This window comes from Nycticebus coucang, chromosome Y (assembly GCF_027406575.1).
Source record: "Nycticebus coucang isolate mNycCou1 chromosome Y, mNycCou1.pri, whole genome shotgun sequence".
NCBI classification, from domain to species: domain Eukaryota; kingdom Metazoa; phylum Chordata; class Mammalia; order Primates; family Lorisidae; genus Nycticebus; species Nycticebus coucang.
Window position 1 is genome coordinate 888,503 of NC_069805.1, and position 18,834 is coordinate 907,336.

The window sequence follows — 18,834 nt, forward strand, 5'->3', positions numbered from 1 at the left end:
ACAAAAAAAGCAAAACGCCTTCTGTATATCTGTGGTAGCTACGGGACAACACTACGGATGTGTCTATCAGGAGGACACAGATGTACACGTAGAGATCAAAATGTAGGCCCGAGAAGGAGGAAAGAAAGATGGAGAGCCAGAACTGGGGGCATCAGAGGCTGATGGCGTGGAAGAGGGCTCCCCACAGCACAGCATCCATGGCAGGCGGCAACACAGTTAAGTGAGATATCCCACATGTTCGTAACACGCATCTCAGCTGGCTCACATCTTTGACAACTACCTAAAGATGATGGGCAATGCTCTAGGAGGCAATGAACAAATGAAAACAAACCCAGAAACTCCTTTTTAAAAAGGTAACACACAGATATATATGTCAATTTCAAGAACACCTAGTTAGCAGCTATGACTCTAATTGAGGTAAGGCTACTTTAAAAAAGAAACAGGCTCGGTGGCGCCTGTGGCTCAGGGAGTAGGGCGCCGGCCCCATATGCCGGGTTCAAACCCAGCCCCGGCCAAACTGCAACAAAAAAATAGCCGGGCGTTGTGGCGGGCGCCTGTAGTCCCAGCTGCTCAGGAGGCTGAGGCAAGAGAATCGCGTGAGCCCAAGAGTTAGAAGTTGCTGTGAGCCGTGTGATGCCACGGCACTCTACCCGAGGGCGGTACAGTGAGACTCTGTCTCTACCAAAAAAAAAAAAAAAAAAAGAAACAGGCTTGGTGCCTGTGTCTCAAGCGGCTAAGGTGGCAGCCACATACACCTGAGCTGACGGGTTCGAATCCAGCCCGGGCCCACCAAACAACAATGATGGCCGCAACCAAAAAACAGTCTGGCATTGTGGCGGGTGCCTGTAGTTCCAGCTACTTGGGAGGTGGAGGTAGGAGAATCTCTTGAGCCCAGGAATTGGAGGTTGCTGTGAGCTGTGATGCCACAGCACTCTACCCACAGCAACAGCTTAAGGCTCTGTCTCAAAAATAAAACGAAATAAAATAAATAAAAAAGAAACGAATGAAGACACATGGCCAAAAGGGTTATACACGTTCTGCCATAACTAAAGACACAGTGGTTACTGGGAATGGTGAAAATTTCCTAAAATACATGTGCTTTTTTCCCAACTTCCCTGAATTTCCTGGTGCCTAATGAACATGCTTAGGAATCAAGCCAAGGTCAGGCTGTTTTCTGTGTGTTCGTGCCTCTGAAATGGCTGGGTTATGTGGATAAGGAGACAGGAGAGGGGATGGAGGAGGGGACAGGGGAGGGGACATCCCGCCCTGCAGGCTGGCTGCCCAAGGGCAAGTCAAGGGATCTGGGCACGAGGCCACTCTGGCGCCACCTGGTGCCCACCCTTGGTTATGGTCCCTCTGGCTTAGTTCCAGCACTGCCTCAGCCCCAAGGTGGCCCAGAAAAGAGACTCCTTTTCACAAGGTTGTGGTATTTCCTCCTGCACAAGATGCACAGCTTTAAACCACCTGGTCCCCAGAACTGTGGGTGTGACAAGCAGGATGCAGATACAATTCTGTGCATTCCTTCCATCTTGCAGGTGTGGTGGGCAGCTTTCTTTTCTAGGTATGGCTGGTTTTGTGTATTCCCCCCAAACATTAACTTGAATTAGTCCATAATATTCCTTTCATACAGCTATCAAAATTATATAGTATGAACAACATCAGCAGTGGGGTTTCTGGTACTCCAAAAGAAACCGTTCATTCTAATAGAGGGGTCCCCTGAAATCCTTTCCCACTAATTATATACCAAACTTAACTTTTTAGAAAAGTCTTTCCCCCCACTCCTTGGAAAGGATAGCATTCAGATCACAACTTTAAAAAATATTGGGATGTCCTTGAACATTAAGAACCACACATTCTTCTTAGTAAACTATCTCAAGAATGAAGGGAAAAGTATCCAACATACTCAACAATAGTATGAAACCAACAGATAAACAGCCACACGCCCACACAAAGGATAAAACACAAATACAGTCTTTTGAGGGGGAGGGTAGGGAAGGGGGAAGGTTGATTGGCAGGATCTCAACTAATGTGCACAACGTGAGGGTGTTCAGCACGCCCCCTGGGTGAAGGGCTCAACTACAACTTGAACTTTACCTTAGACTTGAAAGAAAATATTCATTTGAAATACAGAAAAAAGGGCAGTGCCTATGGCTCAAGGAGTAGGGTGCTGGCCCCACATGCTGGAGGTGGTGGGTTCAAACCCAGCCCCGGCCAAAAAACTGCAAAAAAAAAAAAAAAAAAAGAAATAGAGAAAAAAATAATCAAAAATATTTGCTCTACAGATCAAATATTCTGTTTAATTTTTAAAAGAAATTATTAGAAGAACTGCACAATAAAATCTTTATTATTCACAAAGAAGAAAAGTCCTTCCTTCTCTTCAAAAAAAAAAAAAAAAAAGCACGTCAGTGTTGGGTCAGTTTCCTAACTTTATGAGAAAGTAAAGTACAAGCACCACCTGCCAAGCAAAGAAGGCTGGGAGCTGAAAGGGAGGGGTCCTGGCCTGCAGGGAGCCCACATCCCCACTCTACACCCTGCTTGGACACTATGATGGGAGGGCTGCAGAGGTGGGGGGCTGGAGGCTTTAAGCCTGGTCAGGGTTGCTGGGAAAATAGTAGACCCTCTGTAGCTGACCAGCTCCCTACACTAACCACCTCAAGTTGGCCTAATTTTCATAGAACAGACATGCCCCACGTATCAGTACAGTGGGCCCTAGTTCTTTACGGCGACCACCTCCATATAGTGACCAGTTTGTTACAGTCCCTGGGGTGGTCCACTTACAGAGGTGGAATGCTATCTGAGGGTTGAAAGAGCACTGAGTGGGAAAGGCCTTGCAGATAAAGGGCCGGGCTGGGAAGTAACGAATATATGCGGAGCTTCCTGATGTCAGAACTCCGAGTCTGGGGAGGGCCATGGAGGGCACATGCTTCAGGAACAGATGGCGTGGGGGGACAGGAGGCTTTGCTTGGCAGCTGAATCTTTAAACACCAAATGAAGCCCAGCTCTGACCCCGTGCTTCCTTCTGTTTCTTGCTAGTCCTGTGGGAAGTCCTCTTCCTTTCTCAGTCTGTCTCTAGCTCCTGCCAGATAAAATCTCCTGGCAACACAGCTCTGGCCAGATCTCCCCCTCACTCCGGAACCATCAGCTCCCCGTCACTGTGGAACCAGTTTCCACAGAAGGAAGGGTACCATCCTAGGCTCTTGGTGGGCTAGCCCAGGGGTTCTCAGAGCATGCGCCCAAGGCCCACAGCATCTGCATCACCTGGGGTAGATGCAAACACCTCTCTCCAGGTGAGTCTGCACAACCTCTTCCCCGGCCGTCCCTCAAGCCTCCCTTTCCTCTGCAGCCTCCCCCACCCCCCTTGCAGATTTCCTGCTCTGGTTCCCAGCTTTGAAGAGCTTGGTAAGGCTGACAGAGGTTCACGTCTGCATCTGAAGCCTGGCTCAGCTTCCAAGCACAGCTCTGCTGCCCTGTCCTCAGTAAAGACCCTCCTGGAGTTGGCTGCCAGCCCGTCTTTCCTCTCTCTGAGTCACCACTTGTCACAGCTCTAGCAGCCCACTCAGCAGTGCACTCTCGGAAGGCAGGACCTAACGGGATGATCTTAACCCATCCAGCTGGAGTGCTTCTAATATACATTCAGTGTGTGCACAGAAAGCACGTGAGTTGGGAGGCTGAGGCAAGAGAATCGTTTAAGCCCAAGAGTTTGAGGTTGCTGTGAGCTGTGACGCCACAGCACTCTACCCAGGGTAGCATAGTGAGACTCTGTCTCAAAAAAAAAAGAAAAAGAAAAGACATGAGAACACTGTGTAAATGGTAACTATGTGTTTACTATGAGAAAAAAAGGCACCGTGGGAAGATTTACAGAGTGTTCTCTCCTGGGGCAGTGTTGTGGACAATGCCATCCTGTAGACGGTGACATCATGCCTGATAAAATCTGGTAATCCTAGAAGATAAGGGTCAAGTAGTTCCTGCCTTTATACACACAGCGAATTAAGGCATGATAAAAATTCCCCAGTGACCTAACTCACTGAAACCCATACAAGACATCAAAGCCAAATTGTAAGCAAATGCCAGAAGCGGTGCTCACACCAGATGAAAGCTTCGAAGTTGCTCTCCCCAGCAAGAGCAAGCAAGCCCAGGCTTCTGCTTCAGCCTCTGGCCTTCCTCCTGGGTCCCTTGGTGTGCCCGAGGAACGTCACCAAATGGACACAAGCAGAACTTGTCCGTGAAGCAGACCCAAATGACTTGTTTTTTCTATGTTTATGAGGGCTATGTTTATAGCCCTCATTTCTATAAACCTGTAACTGTGGGAAAGAAAAAAAAGACCTCTCTCCCAGTATCCCAAGCCACCTGTGCTCTAAGACATATGCCCCCCAAATATCTACCATCTGGCTTTATTCATGTAAATGAATAAGTAGATAGGTAGATATTCGTAAAACGCATGAATAACTTCCAGCAGAACTTCCTGGCAACATTGCCGCAGAATGAATTGGTCAGCAAAGAATTTCAGGATGTTCGAGTGAGTAATCATTCTTAGGGCTAATTATACATAGCCCTAAGGATTAACAACAGGGCCAAGGAGGTTTATATATATAAGAGTAAAGACCAAAAATCCTGGTACCTGAGCGAACGTATCTTTATCAGGCAGAAACGTTACCAAAATAAAGCAAGGAGAGACTATAGCCTGCTGTCACCTATATGCTGCGTAGAAAGAGTTCTACGTGTGTGAAATAGATGCAAAGGAGAAGGTATGAAATCTCGAGAAACAATCTCACCCACCTCACCCTTTCTGGAATTCTGTCCAGTACACAAAGCCCACAATTAACTATGTTTTCACTGAATTTGCCCTCAAACTCCCCTCCGGGGGCCCTGTGGTTACTCACAGCATCCTCGAGGAGAAAGGTAAGGCAAGTTGAGAAGGTTTTTCTCCTAGAAAATGGAATGAGGAACAGGAATACACGGAAGATATGACATGCAGGGAAGGAACCGAAGAGAGGGCTGTCAGAGTCACTGCAAGCAGTGTGGGGCACTGACCATGAAAAGAGGGAAGGCTGCTGTTCAAACAGAGAGAGACTCAGGAGGGGAAATTTACCAAGAAAACCCAGCATTCCTCCCAATGCAAAGTATAGGCATTACCACTATAAGGTAACTGTGGCAAAGTTGAATGCTATTTCCACTAAATAACATTTCTTCACAGGAAATCTGTAATTTTACTCCAAACATCTCGCAGATCCTTTAAAGTTGGGAGAACTTTAAATACCACACATAGGGTGCTCAGTGCTCAATACAGTAAACCACCAGCCCACTCACACGTATGCTAAGTGGCTGATACTTGGGTCACTAGGAAAGTTTTGAGACAGACACAGTCGACAGCATCCTTTCTGATTCACCTGTGCAAGTTCCAACTTGCTTGGCTCATCGCTTTTGCTGGGAGGGCTTCATTTCTTTCCGTCCATGGGGATTTTACATTTCTTGATTTCTGTGTATCTCAAAACCTGCATAATGACCCAGATAAAACCTTTCCTATATTTTATATAATCTTCTGTCTCAGGACAGAAGGCATCCTTCTGCTTGCAAGACCATCAAGTCAGAGATTGATCAACTGTATTCTTATATTAAACACCACATCCTACTTGAAAAATTAAAGTAGGAAAGTCACTCAAGGAAGATCTGACTCCCCCCCGGACCCCAATATGTTAGTTCTGTCCTTTTAACACAGCTGCAGACAAACACCCTTGCTGCCCTTCTTATCACATGAAGGCACACCCACAACAAACGGAGTAAATGGCACAACCCGCTCCACGGTGGGTGCCAAGGACTCTGCCACCTGTCGCCAGTACCCCACCTGAACAGGGGCCGTCTCCATGCTGGGGTGACCCAATTTAGCTAACCAGCACATTTCACATCTGTCCCAATGCTGTGCAACTACCCTGCTGCAAATACCTCCTGAGTACTTTACCTAATAATGCCGCCTCATTCAATTAAAAGGCCTTTGGACTCTAGCTGCCCCGAACAGGCTTTCTTTCATGATAAAAATCAAGTTATCAGACACCTTCTGCAAGCAGTGTCAAACAGCTTGTTATCAGGGGTGGAAGGGAAGCATGAGATGAGGTAGTTTTCATCACTGAGCATTTCCTTTGTGTGAGAACAGGTGATGCTAAAATAAAACAAAAATGGGCTTTCTTTAACGGTAAGGTATGCCCTTACTTTCTGTAAAAGGTCAGGGCCATACTGTGTACTCATTTTCTTCTCCAGAGACTCGTGCCTTGGAACCAAGGGATGTTCCTGGTGGGAAGGGGACAGTTTTTTTTTTTTTGAGACAGAGCCTCAAGCTGTCGCCCTGGGTAGAGTGCTGTGGCATCACAGCTCACAGCAACCTCCAACTCCTGGGCTCAAGTGATTCTCCTGCCTCTGCCTCCCAAGTAGCTGAGACTACAGGCACCCACCACAGCACTCGGCTATTTTTTGGTTGCAGTCGTCACTGTTGTTTGGTGGGCCAGGGCTGGATTCGAACCTGCCAGCTCAGATGTATTGGTTGGCGCCTTAGCGGCTTGAGCCACAGGCGCTGAGCTGAGGGGGACAGTTTAAGGAAAGGTGGCATTTACTCCTTTATAACCCGCTGGCAGCCATTTGCTCAGGGCTCTGTCAACCTCACCTTTCCCTGAACCTTGGCAACAAACCAAAAGTGTGTTCACTGTGTCTAGACAAGCAGCCAGCACAGAGCACCGGCTGCTTGCGGGTACAGCTACAGCCAAACACAAGATGTGCAGAGAGGGGACCCCTCGGTGCGCTCAGCATCATGCGGCACAGAGCCCTGGGAGCGCTCACCCACACAGCCTTCACTCCAGACAGGAACACTCAACAGAACCGGATGTGGACCACCTCCCCTGTCATGCCCCTGGGCATCTGCTCAGCTGCTTTCTCTCACAGCCACCTTCCCCTGGGTGACAAGCACCGAGGTATGCCCCCAGAAAGGACACTCCCCAGGTCTGCTCTCCAAAACTCACCAGAACACCCCTCTTTCCAACTCAATAGCTGCCCAGCATGGATAAACCTTTTCTCCTAAGGCTGAGGGAGCTCAATTTGATGTGTCTTGTTAATGCCGCTCCTTCAAAAAAATAATAAATAAAAGTCATTTCGACCTCATCATTAATGCTATTATTAATTTCTCACCTTTCTAAGCCTCAAAATGATCTTAAATTGTACAGTGTGAACCCCACTGCACAGGATTCACAGTCCCCCTGGAGGCCTCACACAGAAAAGTAAGGGAAACATTCTCTGCATGTCCTAATATATTGGAACCATCATTGCTTTCGAACTGAAGTTTGCAGACATCACTTGCTTGCCTCAGTCATCACCACATATTATGTGCTTTGGACAGGTCTAGTTCCTTTACTACAATTAATAAAGGAAGAAACACAAGCAAAATCTGAACTTTTTACCATCTCTACTTCACTAATATATGAAATGTCATGTAATTAGAGGTTTCCCCGATTAAATTTCTCTCGCCACACACGAAATCTAAACCCAAACATAATTAACTTTCCTTGAAATAAAACAATTCTGGTCTATGTGGTTTTCCCTTATTTCTTGATTTTACTCAGTAAAAATAATCAGCCGAGGGCAGTGTCATGAGCCTGCAGTCCCAGCAACTCAGTAGGCTGAGGTGGAAGGATCACTTGAGCCCAGGAGTTAAGGCCAGCCCTGCAAGACCCCGCCCTTCCTTCCTTTCCTCCTTCCTCCATTATTAAATAAACACATAAATAAATAAAAACAAAAATGGAAAAACATCCTCAACACATTAGGGCCTCCTTTGTCTTAACAACAAAACAAGCACAGAGGCAAACAGCCCTAAGCCCCCCAATGCGCACAGAACAGAAACACCCACTCTGGAACCACAGATAAGCAACCTCAGACACCTGCCAGAGCTCAGGTTTCTCTTGGCATCTTCCAGGGCCCCCCCGGAGGAAGCAGCACACCCTCTGAACACACATACAGTTTCTGACCAAGGAATGGCTCTCTGGGTAGAGCGGAGGGTTTGGGAAGGGCAACCTGCTGACGTCTTAGCCAGTCCCCTACTCCTGTCACACTGTCAGCGCTGAGTGGCAGCTCCCGGAACATCTGTGCTAATTGATGCTGGGGCCACAGGGCCACCAGCTTAGGGACAGCTCCAAGAAGCCAGAAGCACAGGGGAGCGCCGCACAACGCTAGTGTGGAACAGAAGTCACCACAACTCGGTAACTTCCGAGAAGGGGTGCACGCTGCAAGAAAGGAAACTTGCTCCCAGAAAGCACTAGTGTCGCCCCCCCGCAGGAAGCCTCCTTTCTGCAAACGTGTGACCACACCACTCAGTCCAGCAAACCCTTACAGCCAGCAGCAAGAAACCCCCCCCCCACCCTTCTGCCGCTAATCTGCTCCTGAGTGCAGGCTTAGTGGATATAATTAGATTCACAAGAGGGTTTTGGGCAGAGAGGCAGGAAGTAACACGGATCAACCCTGCCCATGATTCGGCCCCAGGAAAACTCCTTGGAACTCATGACAGGTTCAAGAAAAATGACCCAGAACAGGGTTGACAATGAGGTGGACGGTATACTTCACTGTAAATACACTAATATTACAGTACAAATTTGGGGAAAAGGCCAAAAAGGTAATTACGGGCTTTAGAAAATAATGTGATATTTTATTTCCCAGGCTTGGTTTATCTTGGCATGTATAGTGGCCAGAGGACCAGGGGACCAAGTGGCCAGGATAGGATCACAGTGGGCCTGCTTCACAAAGTGAATAAAACGTGATTATTTTCCCTAGGCCGTTTGAAATTATAGATACTTTTTGAAAGTTGATTTTTTGGTGCTTTGCCTTTGAAGTGTGAAAAACGGGCGACTCCGTCCCCAGAGCTGTTAATGCACAATTTAGAGCACTGAGTGGGTAGGGCACCCTCAGCCAGGAGACACGACCTTTTTGGTCGTTCCTAGCCCAATTCCCAAACTCCAGCACAGCTTGAGGGCACTGGGCTCATCTGCCCTTGGCACATTACCCCAGGTCATCCACTGGGTTAAATTCGCCAGGCACAAGCCAAACTGCCACCCAGTTTTTTGCCTTACCCTTTTCCAAGCCCATTTGCTTAAGCCAGCAAGTGGTAGAACTACCTTGGCTGCCCAGCAAATAGCCTGTGCCCTCTGTGACAATCCCAGATGCAGATCCATTCCAGACCTGCCCATTAGGATCTCCGAGGGTGGCCAGGACAGCTAGAAAAACAGTGCAGACACAAACTGGATAGAGAGACACCCATGTGACAGAAGGCCGCATGTCACCCTGAACTTTCCTAGAAGGGGCACTTCCTTGTTCAAGCAAAGATGAAACAGGTCGCCTGGAAGCAAACGGCAAGTCAAAAATGCCTGCCTCCCAGCGTCTCCCAGCCTGACTAGTGGATCTGACTCCTGGGCAATCACCCATACCCCACCCGTGGCCCCATCTTGCCATCTCAGGGCCAAGAATACGACCTAAACACCACAAAAGAGCCTGTATGTGCCCTCGGTGAGGGTGGCTGTTCCGAGCTCTTTTGTTTCCAGCTAGCCCTGCCCCAGGAGGAAGGAAGCACTGTCCCTGTCTGTCTGGGGAGACAGAGATCCGTGCGTCTTCCCACACATCACTTTCCCAGCACTGGCTTCTCCATGATAACAAGGTCTGCACTGCCCACACCCAGGAAAAAAGATGGCACCGCTTTGTGAAGCGGTGATCGTACTCTGGCCGCTTGCCCTCCTGGCCACCACACACACCAAGATGAACCAAGCCTGTGAAATAAAAGACGCACCACAGCTGTTGCACAGGGGAGGGGGTTTTGTACATGAACCACTATTCAAGTTACACTAAGAAAGCCACCGGCACAGGTGGTTTGTGCCGAGGTGTACCAACCTCCTCCCCACATGGCTCCTGGGGTACCTGAGGCGGGGCAGACGGCTGCTTCAAGGTCAACAGAGGCTGAGTAACTTCACTCACCGCTGGGTCACACTTTCAGGAAGGGCGATGGGAACACGAGCAAGTAAGTGTCTCCCTAAGATGCTTACAGAGTAGCTTTTAATGAATGAGCCATTTATTTTTTATTTTTTGTTAATAGAGTAAACACTGCATGGAGCTGCAGATAAATGCTAGAAAATGCTAACTAACCCACAGGGACAGAAAGCAGGTTAGTGGCCGCCCTGGAATGGAGAAAGAAGAGGGTGGGGAGGCTTACAGAGAGACTTGAACCTAGAGAAGAATCCAGTCCTTAGAGAAGAACACCACTGAGAGGTGTTCCAGCTTTCACAAGAACAATTTTAAAAGCCCTTTTTTGTGTATTTGCAATAAAGAACACCATACAAGGTTAGCCGGGGTTTTAGGAGTCCTTACTATGTCCACCTTTGGTCACATAAGTCACCTGTGTCGATTGCTGTAGTGTAAGAACAGAGGAAAAATAGTTGGTGGGGATTTTCCCCTAACAGTTATTAAAAGTGTGTTTGAATAAACGGCTCTGCTTCTCTTTATATCTAATTGAGCATATTACTTAAAATATTAAATTGTATCAGAATCACCCTTCTGTGTATCCTTCATTTAAAGGAAATCTGAACAGAAAATGGTGATTCCACACAACGGCTCCTGTCTGTGTCCCAGGGAAGACATTTAATCCTCCTTCCTGAGTCTTGAAGCACTGTGTCAGCTCAGTCAGCTGGCAGCAGCCCTAAGGCCTTTTCTCTGTCCTTCTACCAGTCACTTTTCATGTGGCAGGGAGGCCTTTCTTTCAACAGATTTCAGATTGTCTATCTACATCCTTAAAAATGTATTTTTAGTTCAAGAAAGAATTATATGCACGTTGCACTTCTAGGGAATGACGCCTAATCAAACTCGTAGCTATAGAAACACAAATGTAGATAACAAAGCCATATGTCACTAGCACATTCACAGAGAGAGAAAACAAAAATACCCTATGCTAGAGATGATGTGGAAAAACAAGTGGCCTAAGGAATCTGGGGATGCCTATCAACACGTACAATGCACTAACTTCTGACTCAAAACCAGCCACGCTAGAACGTGCAGGCACAGACAGGCCCTGCTGAGGCACGGTTTGCTCGCCGAGTTGACTAAGCAGCCCTCTCCACCACAGGAAAGGCAGACAGAAAAGCTCAGGGCTTTGGGGGCTCTGGCAGCCCAGAACCCAGGCCGAATAAGAGACAGAAGAAAAAGGAAATCCCAGCTAGCCTGGGGCCTGGGCTGCAACTCCTGGAGACCTTTCACAGCTCCTTGTCTGAGCTCTGAAGCTTCCCCCTCTGTCACCATCTCCTGCTAAGGGAACTGAATCTTGTGAGAACAAAGGCACTGCCCCTGACGAGGGACCACAGGGACTCCTAGCACAGTATCACCGCTCACGCCCACCCGCCCCAAAAGGCGCAGACACTGCCATCTGAGATTTTACTTTCTGACTGTACAAGGAGGTATTGGAAGGAAAGCACAGACCACAGAAATGAGGCGGCTGAAAATGTTTTCCCTCCTTTTTCCTTTTTCTTTTAAAGTTTATCTTTATTTATATATATTCACGGGGTACAAGTGCAATTTTGCTGCATGCATTTGCTGATCACCATCAGTGACGTCGAGGCTTCCATCCTTCCTTGTTTCTGGATCTCCTGCTTGTCTGCTGTTTTGCACCACCTCCTCCTGCCCCCCAAAAAGTCCTTACGGAAGATGCCTTTAAGTCTACACTAAAAATTGAAATAAACATTTGAGTCTGTTTATTTATTAAAATCTACAGCCAACCTTTAAAAAAGTACAATAATTTGGTCAAGAAGGACAAGTAAATGCCTTACTGTTAATTAGCCACCTATAAAACCAGGTGGAGAATTATTTCCATTTGAAAACAGCAAATCACAAATGTTTCCGGTACCCAGGAGCACTCTTTCAGTTTCTGTAAACAAGCAAATTCTTTACAGCATAAAATCCTTAAACGCAGAAGCCTGCCACCTTGTGGAGACAACAGGCAACTACATACCCAGTAGCTGGGCACAGAAGCAGAGTTCCTCTCTCTGCCAAGAGAATAAAACATCTGCATGTTGCCAAAGGAAAAGACATGAGCAGTCGATTCACTTAATACATCAAAATTTTTTAAATCAGCAGCAATAAAATAAAGAAGATTTTTAAACTTTTCGGACTGGATTCACCCTTGGCCAACGGATATAATTCTAGGTGTGATTCACAAAGGACTCAGGCTTCCCATTCCAACATTCTACCCACTTGCACAACTGTCTTGATAACGTGGCAGGGGGCACTGATCTTACCTTTTGACCATGAGCTTCAGAGTCGTATGGGACCCCTTCACCAGGCAGATGGCTTCCTGCCTGAACCCTGAGAGACCGATGTCACTGATGCCCACGATCTCGTCTCCCACCAGTAACTTGTTGACGGCTGTGGCTTTGCTACCCTCTTCAATCTGAAAGAGAGAAGCACGGTCCATGAGCCCCAGTGAGCCTGCGATTCCCGAGTAAAGCAAGTCCCCAGATCACAGCTGGGGGCTTCACATTCGTAGAGCAAAGGGGACCCGGGCTGACCTATTCTCACTCCAGGCACTGGGACGCACCAAGCTGGGGCGTCTCTCACCATGTCCCTCACCCCGGGGGCCTTTGACAAGGTTTATGGTTCCTGCTCACCGGGCAACAGGAATCCTTGGAAACACACACCACCAAAAATATGGAACCTAAAGGTGTCGTTTTCTAGATTTCCTTTATCCAAACAAGAATTCTGGACCATGTTTATCACTTACTAATGATTTCTCCTGCATTAATCCTGGACCCGGTTGGATGGCATTTGTACCTGCTCTATTAAGCTACACTTCAAATACCATACGTTCACTCCTAACGCATATAATTGCATGGCTGGCTTTTAGTGACTTCACAGAGCTGTACAAGCATCACCACCACCAATGTTAGAACATTTCCTAATCCTAAAAGAAACCGCTTGCTCATGGGCAGGCACTCTCCAGTCTCCCACCCCCAGTCCTTGGCAACCACTGATTAACTTCCTGTGTCTCCGTCTTTGCCTGATCTGGACAGTTCATGTTAATGAAACCATACAATGACACGGCCTCACGTGTGTGGTTTCTCTCACCGAGCATGATGCCTTTCAGACTCTATCCACATTGTACCTGTGTCACTGCCTCATCTGCTTCTGTGGCTCAACAGTATACGTGGGTGTCCTTGTTTTTATGTGGAATATGTCTTCGTTTCTCTTGGGTATATACCTAGAAATGGAACTGCTGGGTCCTATGGTAACTACGTTCACCGCTCAGAGGAACTACCAGCCTGTTTTCCCAAGCAGCTGCACCACCGCATGTGCCCACCAGCAGTGTATGAAGGTCCAGCCCCTCCACATCTTGCAAGCACATCTGTATTTCATCACAGTCCTCATCAGTTATTCCCCCAGGCTGTGTGTATTAAGAAGCTCACTGCTCAGCACTGAACAGTCTGCTCTCAATGTATAACAAATGACTTCTGAAGAGCATTTTATGGTAACTTTATATCCTGAAAAATCTTGGTCTTTATTCCTATATAGTAATAATCCAACTCAGCTGCAGGTAATCTCAGTTGATACATATATTTTCTGAACAGTTGTAAGTCCAACCCAGCCAGCCACCTTTTTCTTTTTCGGTAAATAAAGTTTTACTGGAAGACAGCCTCACCCACTCGTTTACATATGCTACAGGACAGAATTGAGTAGTTTGGCCACAAAGCCAAAAATATTTACTACTTGGCTTGCTCCAAAAAGAGGTTTGCCAAACTCCATTTTACTCCCAAAAGCTTTACAAACTGCTAAGAAAACCTGTGGGGTGGGGGTGAATCACTGATTATGAGCACATCGGTGTGTAGTTTGAAAGTCTGCGGCTATTTGAAGCAGTGGGAGTTAAAAACAACTAGGGGCAAGCACCTCAGGATGCCTTGGTTCTGAAGCTGCATTTTCCTAAAATCTCCACCCAGATCTTAGCATAAGTGAGAATAAAGCAAATTACTCATTGCAAGTCCACGCCATAAACAAAGTTAAAAGACCACTTTTAACAAAAATATGAAGCAATTCATTTAGTCAACAACTGACTTCCAAAGTAGTGTAGACTATTTTATTTCAATGTCCTGATAGGTTGTAGGTAAGTTTCCATTTGCCCAAGACTCAGCCGCTGATCGCACAAGGCAGGCAATACCTGGCGGAGAGCAGACTGGGGCATGCCCCAAACAAGAGACCCCGGGGTTGCCTGGGTGGGCTACCAGGGCTCAGGGGATCCGGAGTACCCGCCCTCCTCTTCTGCACAGGACAGGTTCTTATTCCAGGCCGTGCCAGGATGGTTCAAAGACGAAGGGGGCATTTCTATCAAGTGTTATAGCTGGAAAGATGCACAGACATTTACATGTCAGTGACAGAAAGCCTGAGGCCTGATGTGGTTGATTTTGCCCCTTTCTATTCCCCTCCGCCCCCACAGCCAAACAAGGTGGGAGAGACAGGGTAAGTCAGGGTATGGATGAGGAGGCGTACCCAGGGATTCCAAGGCAGTTTCTGGCATCCTGGGGCCAGTCTCTTCTTTTGGCAACGTCCAGTCTTTAGCAACTTTTCTTGACTATAAAGAATTCCACCTCGTTCAAAGACCACAGAAGTTTGCTCTATCCATGGCTGCAAAAGAATTCTGCCTTCTTTTCCCTGGTTTCCTTGTATTCACAATGGGTAACACAGCTTGTGGGCAATGTTGACGCTGTTAATTACTAACGTACACTATTTATAAAAAAAAACAAAACTAATGTAACAGACTTTTAATTCAAAGCTTAAGCTAGACACAACCAATCAGTTCCTAACAATTCTTAGCTTAAAAGTGTACAACTGACCTCATTCAGAATAAATATTAAGTCCTTTCGCCCAAAGAGATAGCCTCACAATTGAATGGAAACATAATTTCTTTAGTACAAACAGGTGAAAAGACTGGCCTCTAAGTTCATTTTGATAGTAGGTATTTTGCAACTTACACTGTACTTTGGGTTGTTGTTTTAGAAAATTTGCTCTAGTGTAAAACAACAAAAATAAACAATTTGTGTATATTTATATACATTTATCTCATTTAAGATTTGGACGCTGACCACTGTGTGCATGTGCATATAGATGATTTTTCCCAATTCTAATTCTGCAGCGAAAGGAAATGCGGTATAAACTGAGAATTCAATTAATACATTCAAGGAGTTAGAAGGATGGCCATTTAATGAGTTAGAATGATGGGCACAAAAAGGAACTAGGAAAGAAACCAAAATTTATACAGAGAATTAAAACATAAAAACATGTTAAATTAATGAGGAAATCTCCTTAGAAAAATAATTTAACCTGTATTTTGGAAAGTATCCCAAAATGCACATTTACAAAGTATAATTCTATCATCACAAATGTCTAAGGACAGAACTTTATCATCCTTATTATTATTGCCTTTACACAATTATGAACTCCAGGTGGAAACAACACAAGTGTCGATCAACAAGTGAGCAAACAAAATGTGGTCTGCACATACAGAGGAAGGCCACTCAGCCTTAAGAGGAGGAAGAAATTCTGCCTCGGTGCCTGTAGCTCAGTGAGTAGGGCACCGGCCACCTACGACAAAGGTGGCGGGTTCCAGCCTTGCCCGGGCCTGCTAAACAACAATGACAACTGCAACCACGTATTAGCCGGGCGTTGTGGCGGGCACCTGTAGTCCCAGCTACTTGGGAGGCTGAGGCAAGAAAATCACTTAAGCCCAAGAGTTTGAGGTTGCTGTGAGCTGTGATGCAGTGGCACTCTACTGAGGATGACATAGAGTCTGTCTCAAAAAAAGAAAAAAGAAAAGGAGGAAATTCTGTCAGATGATACAATATGGATGAACCTGGGGACATTATGCTCAGTAAAATAAAGTCGTCAAAACCAGCACAAGTACTGCATGGTTGAGCTTACAGATACCTTAGCCATCCAGACCACACACATGGAGGAGGGTAGGATGGTTGGGCTGGGAAGGGGAGGGGAGGACAGGGAGGGAAGGAGAGCTAGTGTGTAACGGGCAGAGGTTCACTTTGAGAAGATGCAAAGTTATGAAAACAGACGGTGGTGATGGTTCACAGACAATGTGAACAAGTTCAATGCTGCTAAACCACACCCTTACAAATGATAAACTTCATGTTAGGTATATTTTACAACAATAAAAAGTTGGCCGTTACTTTACATCTAAAAACAAGGCAACGACTTTGGGCCAGTATAAGAGTGACATATGCTGACTACTTCTTTTTTATTGTTTTTTTAAAGACAGAGTCTCACTCTGCTACCCAGGCTAAGTGCTAAGTGGTGGCATCATAGCTCACTTTACATCTAAAAACAAGGCCAGTATAAGAGTGACATATGCTGACTATTTCTTTTTTATTGTTTTTTTAAAGACAGAGTCTCACTCTGCTGCCCAGGCTAAGTGCTAAGCGGTGGCATCATAGCTCACTGCAGCTTCAAACTCCTGGGCTCAAGTGATCCTCCTGCCTCAGCCAAAATAGCTGGGCATGTTGTAACTTTTGTAGAGATGGGGTCTCACTCTTACTCAGGCTGGTCTCAAATTCCTGGCCTCAATTAATCCTCCCAGAGCACTAGGATTACAGACATGAGCCACCACACCCAATTATGCTGAAATTGAAAACGGTATCCTTCTTCTTATGCTGCTATCTTGAAATTCAAATGAGAAAATGTTTAGGCAAAACCACGATGACTAATGGCTTGCAGGGTCTTGGGACAGCTTTTGAACCAGTACTTCCTCAGAGGGACACATTACCTGTGTCTGACTCAGCTATGACCAGGTGGGTTTTTCAGTCTCATTCCCACAAACACTTATATACACGAGTCCTTCGCAAAGTGCTGGCATTTACTCTTTGACTTCAGCTCCAAGGATGTTACTGTGTTATTTCTTCTCATCTTTAAAGGTTCCTAAAGCTCCCCCTCCAGAAACAAAGACCACATTCCCCAACATTCATCCATCTGCCTCCCCCAACCACACTCCACCTACATTTCCCAGCAAAAATATGTTTTGCTTTGGGAGATAAAGGAATCTTTTTTCCTCCCCCTTTTCTTGCTGGCCAAGAGAAAATATCTCTACGTGTTTGTTTTGCTCATGGGAAAAACTGTCAGAAAAGAAAAAGCAGCCTTGAAAACTTCCTTTCTACTTTCTTTATCAAACTTCTCAAGTTCAGGAGAATTCATTAGGCTTGAACTTGGTGGGGACCAAACCTAAAGTTGGCAATGGTTTTCACAGGAGAATGACTGGGACTGCCGGCACCCCTAAAGTGTAACCCAGGACAGCACTGCAAAGCAAAGCTCATGCCGTCTTAGTCTCCTGATTACAGGTAAAGACGGCGCTTGGTGCTGTAACTATTAGCAGCAATCGCCTCATGTCTGCAGCATGTTGAGCCACAGACAGGGCGGCTCTGCCCTGAAGTAGTTAGGGAAAAACCTCCAGTCTCACGTGGTCCAACTCCAAAGAGTCCCTCTGCAAAAACATCATGAAGTAAACTGTTCCACAACCACGGCGACGCAGGCCCCGTGGCTGTGCTGTGGGTATTCACACCAAAGCCCCAAGTTCACATGCCAGGCGGCATACTTGTGTCTCAGCCATTAAATGGTATTCTGCATGGAAACCCACTCTTACACCCTGAGATTAAGAGTTAAGCAGAGTGCCTCATGGTTCTTAGAGAAATGTTTTTTCCGCAAACAGTAGGGAAAAAACAAACAGTTAATCAAAGTCTTTTCTGGAACAAAGTTTTTCATACTTCACTGACTAGATAATGAAGGATGAAGACCCATGAAGGTAAAAGCACCTTGATTTCCAGCAGGAGACCAGGCTCACAGGGAAAGGAACCATGTCCCTCCCAGTGGGGGTGTGAGGAGGTCATCAAAGTCCCCCTCTGCCTCCGGATGGGGAGGAGAACTTGAAAAGGCTGGGACGAAGGGCGTGCAGGCAGAAAGCCTAGGAAGGGGTCTGGCAGAGAGTGAGCAGGCGGCGTCTGAGCTGAGGGCCGAGTGGGGAGGACAGGGACCCGGACCTGGCATCTGGATGCGTCCTGCCGCATGGGGGCCCAGCACTTGCAGGCAGGGAAGGGGGGCTTATTATTGAACCAACTGCTTCTAGATGATCAATCTTACAGTCACACACAGATGAATGATAAAAACAAATGGCAGGGAAGCAGAGCCTGGAGGGCACCCACCCCTGGGTCTGCAGCACTTTGGGGGAAAAGGAGGACCCCAGCCATCATGGGGTACAGAAAACTCCAGCGAGGGCTCAACTGAGACACTGCAAAGGAACAGACCTAATGATGGCATTACCTGCCTTGAGGCTAAATCTTGAGGGGTCTGGAAAAATCACTTTGACCAGAGATCAACATGAAAGGAAAAAGAACAACTTTCTTTTAAAAGTCCAGTATCCTATTTCAACCGATCCTGACGTCAAGAAAGCTCAACTTTCCAGAGAATGAACACCTGCGTGAGGTGAGGCCTTTGTTAGACAGGATGCCACCTCCTGAGTCTGTTACCTTAACTCTTATCCAGTCTGGTCGTGCTCGGTCTCTGGAAAGGAAGCCTGACCCACGGAGGGTGGAGGGGTGGGCGACAAATGGTCAAACAGCCTGAAAACACCCCATCCACTGCATGTTACACAGCGGGGCAGACAGGCTCTCTGATGACAATGCAGCTCCTCGAAAAATGGAAACCACCACCCAAAAGTGTTGAGACTTTTAAAAATAATAATTCCTGCTCTTGCTGTAGTACCAGCAGCCGCTGGGTCCACAGCACCAGGCA

General features: G+C 46.7%; 1 protein-coding gene across 1 annotated transcript in view; it reads right to left on the bottom strand.

The window, feature by feature from the left end:
- LOC128579082 (protein Shroom2-like) overlaps window positions 1–18,834 on the bottom strand; it is a 181,957-nt gene that overhangs the window by 99,880 nt on the left and 63,243 nt on the right. Inside the window, 1 exon segment of the mRNA XM_053581357.1 lies at window positions 12,300–12,451. Coding sequence (XP_053437332.1) covers window positions 12,300–12,451 — 152 coding nt within the window.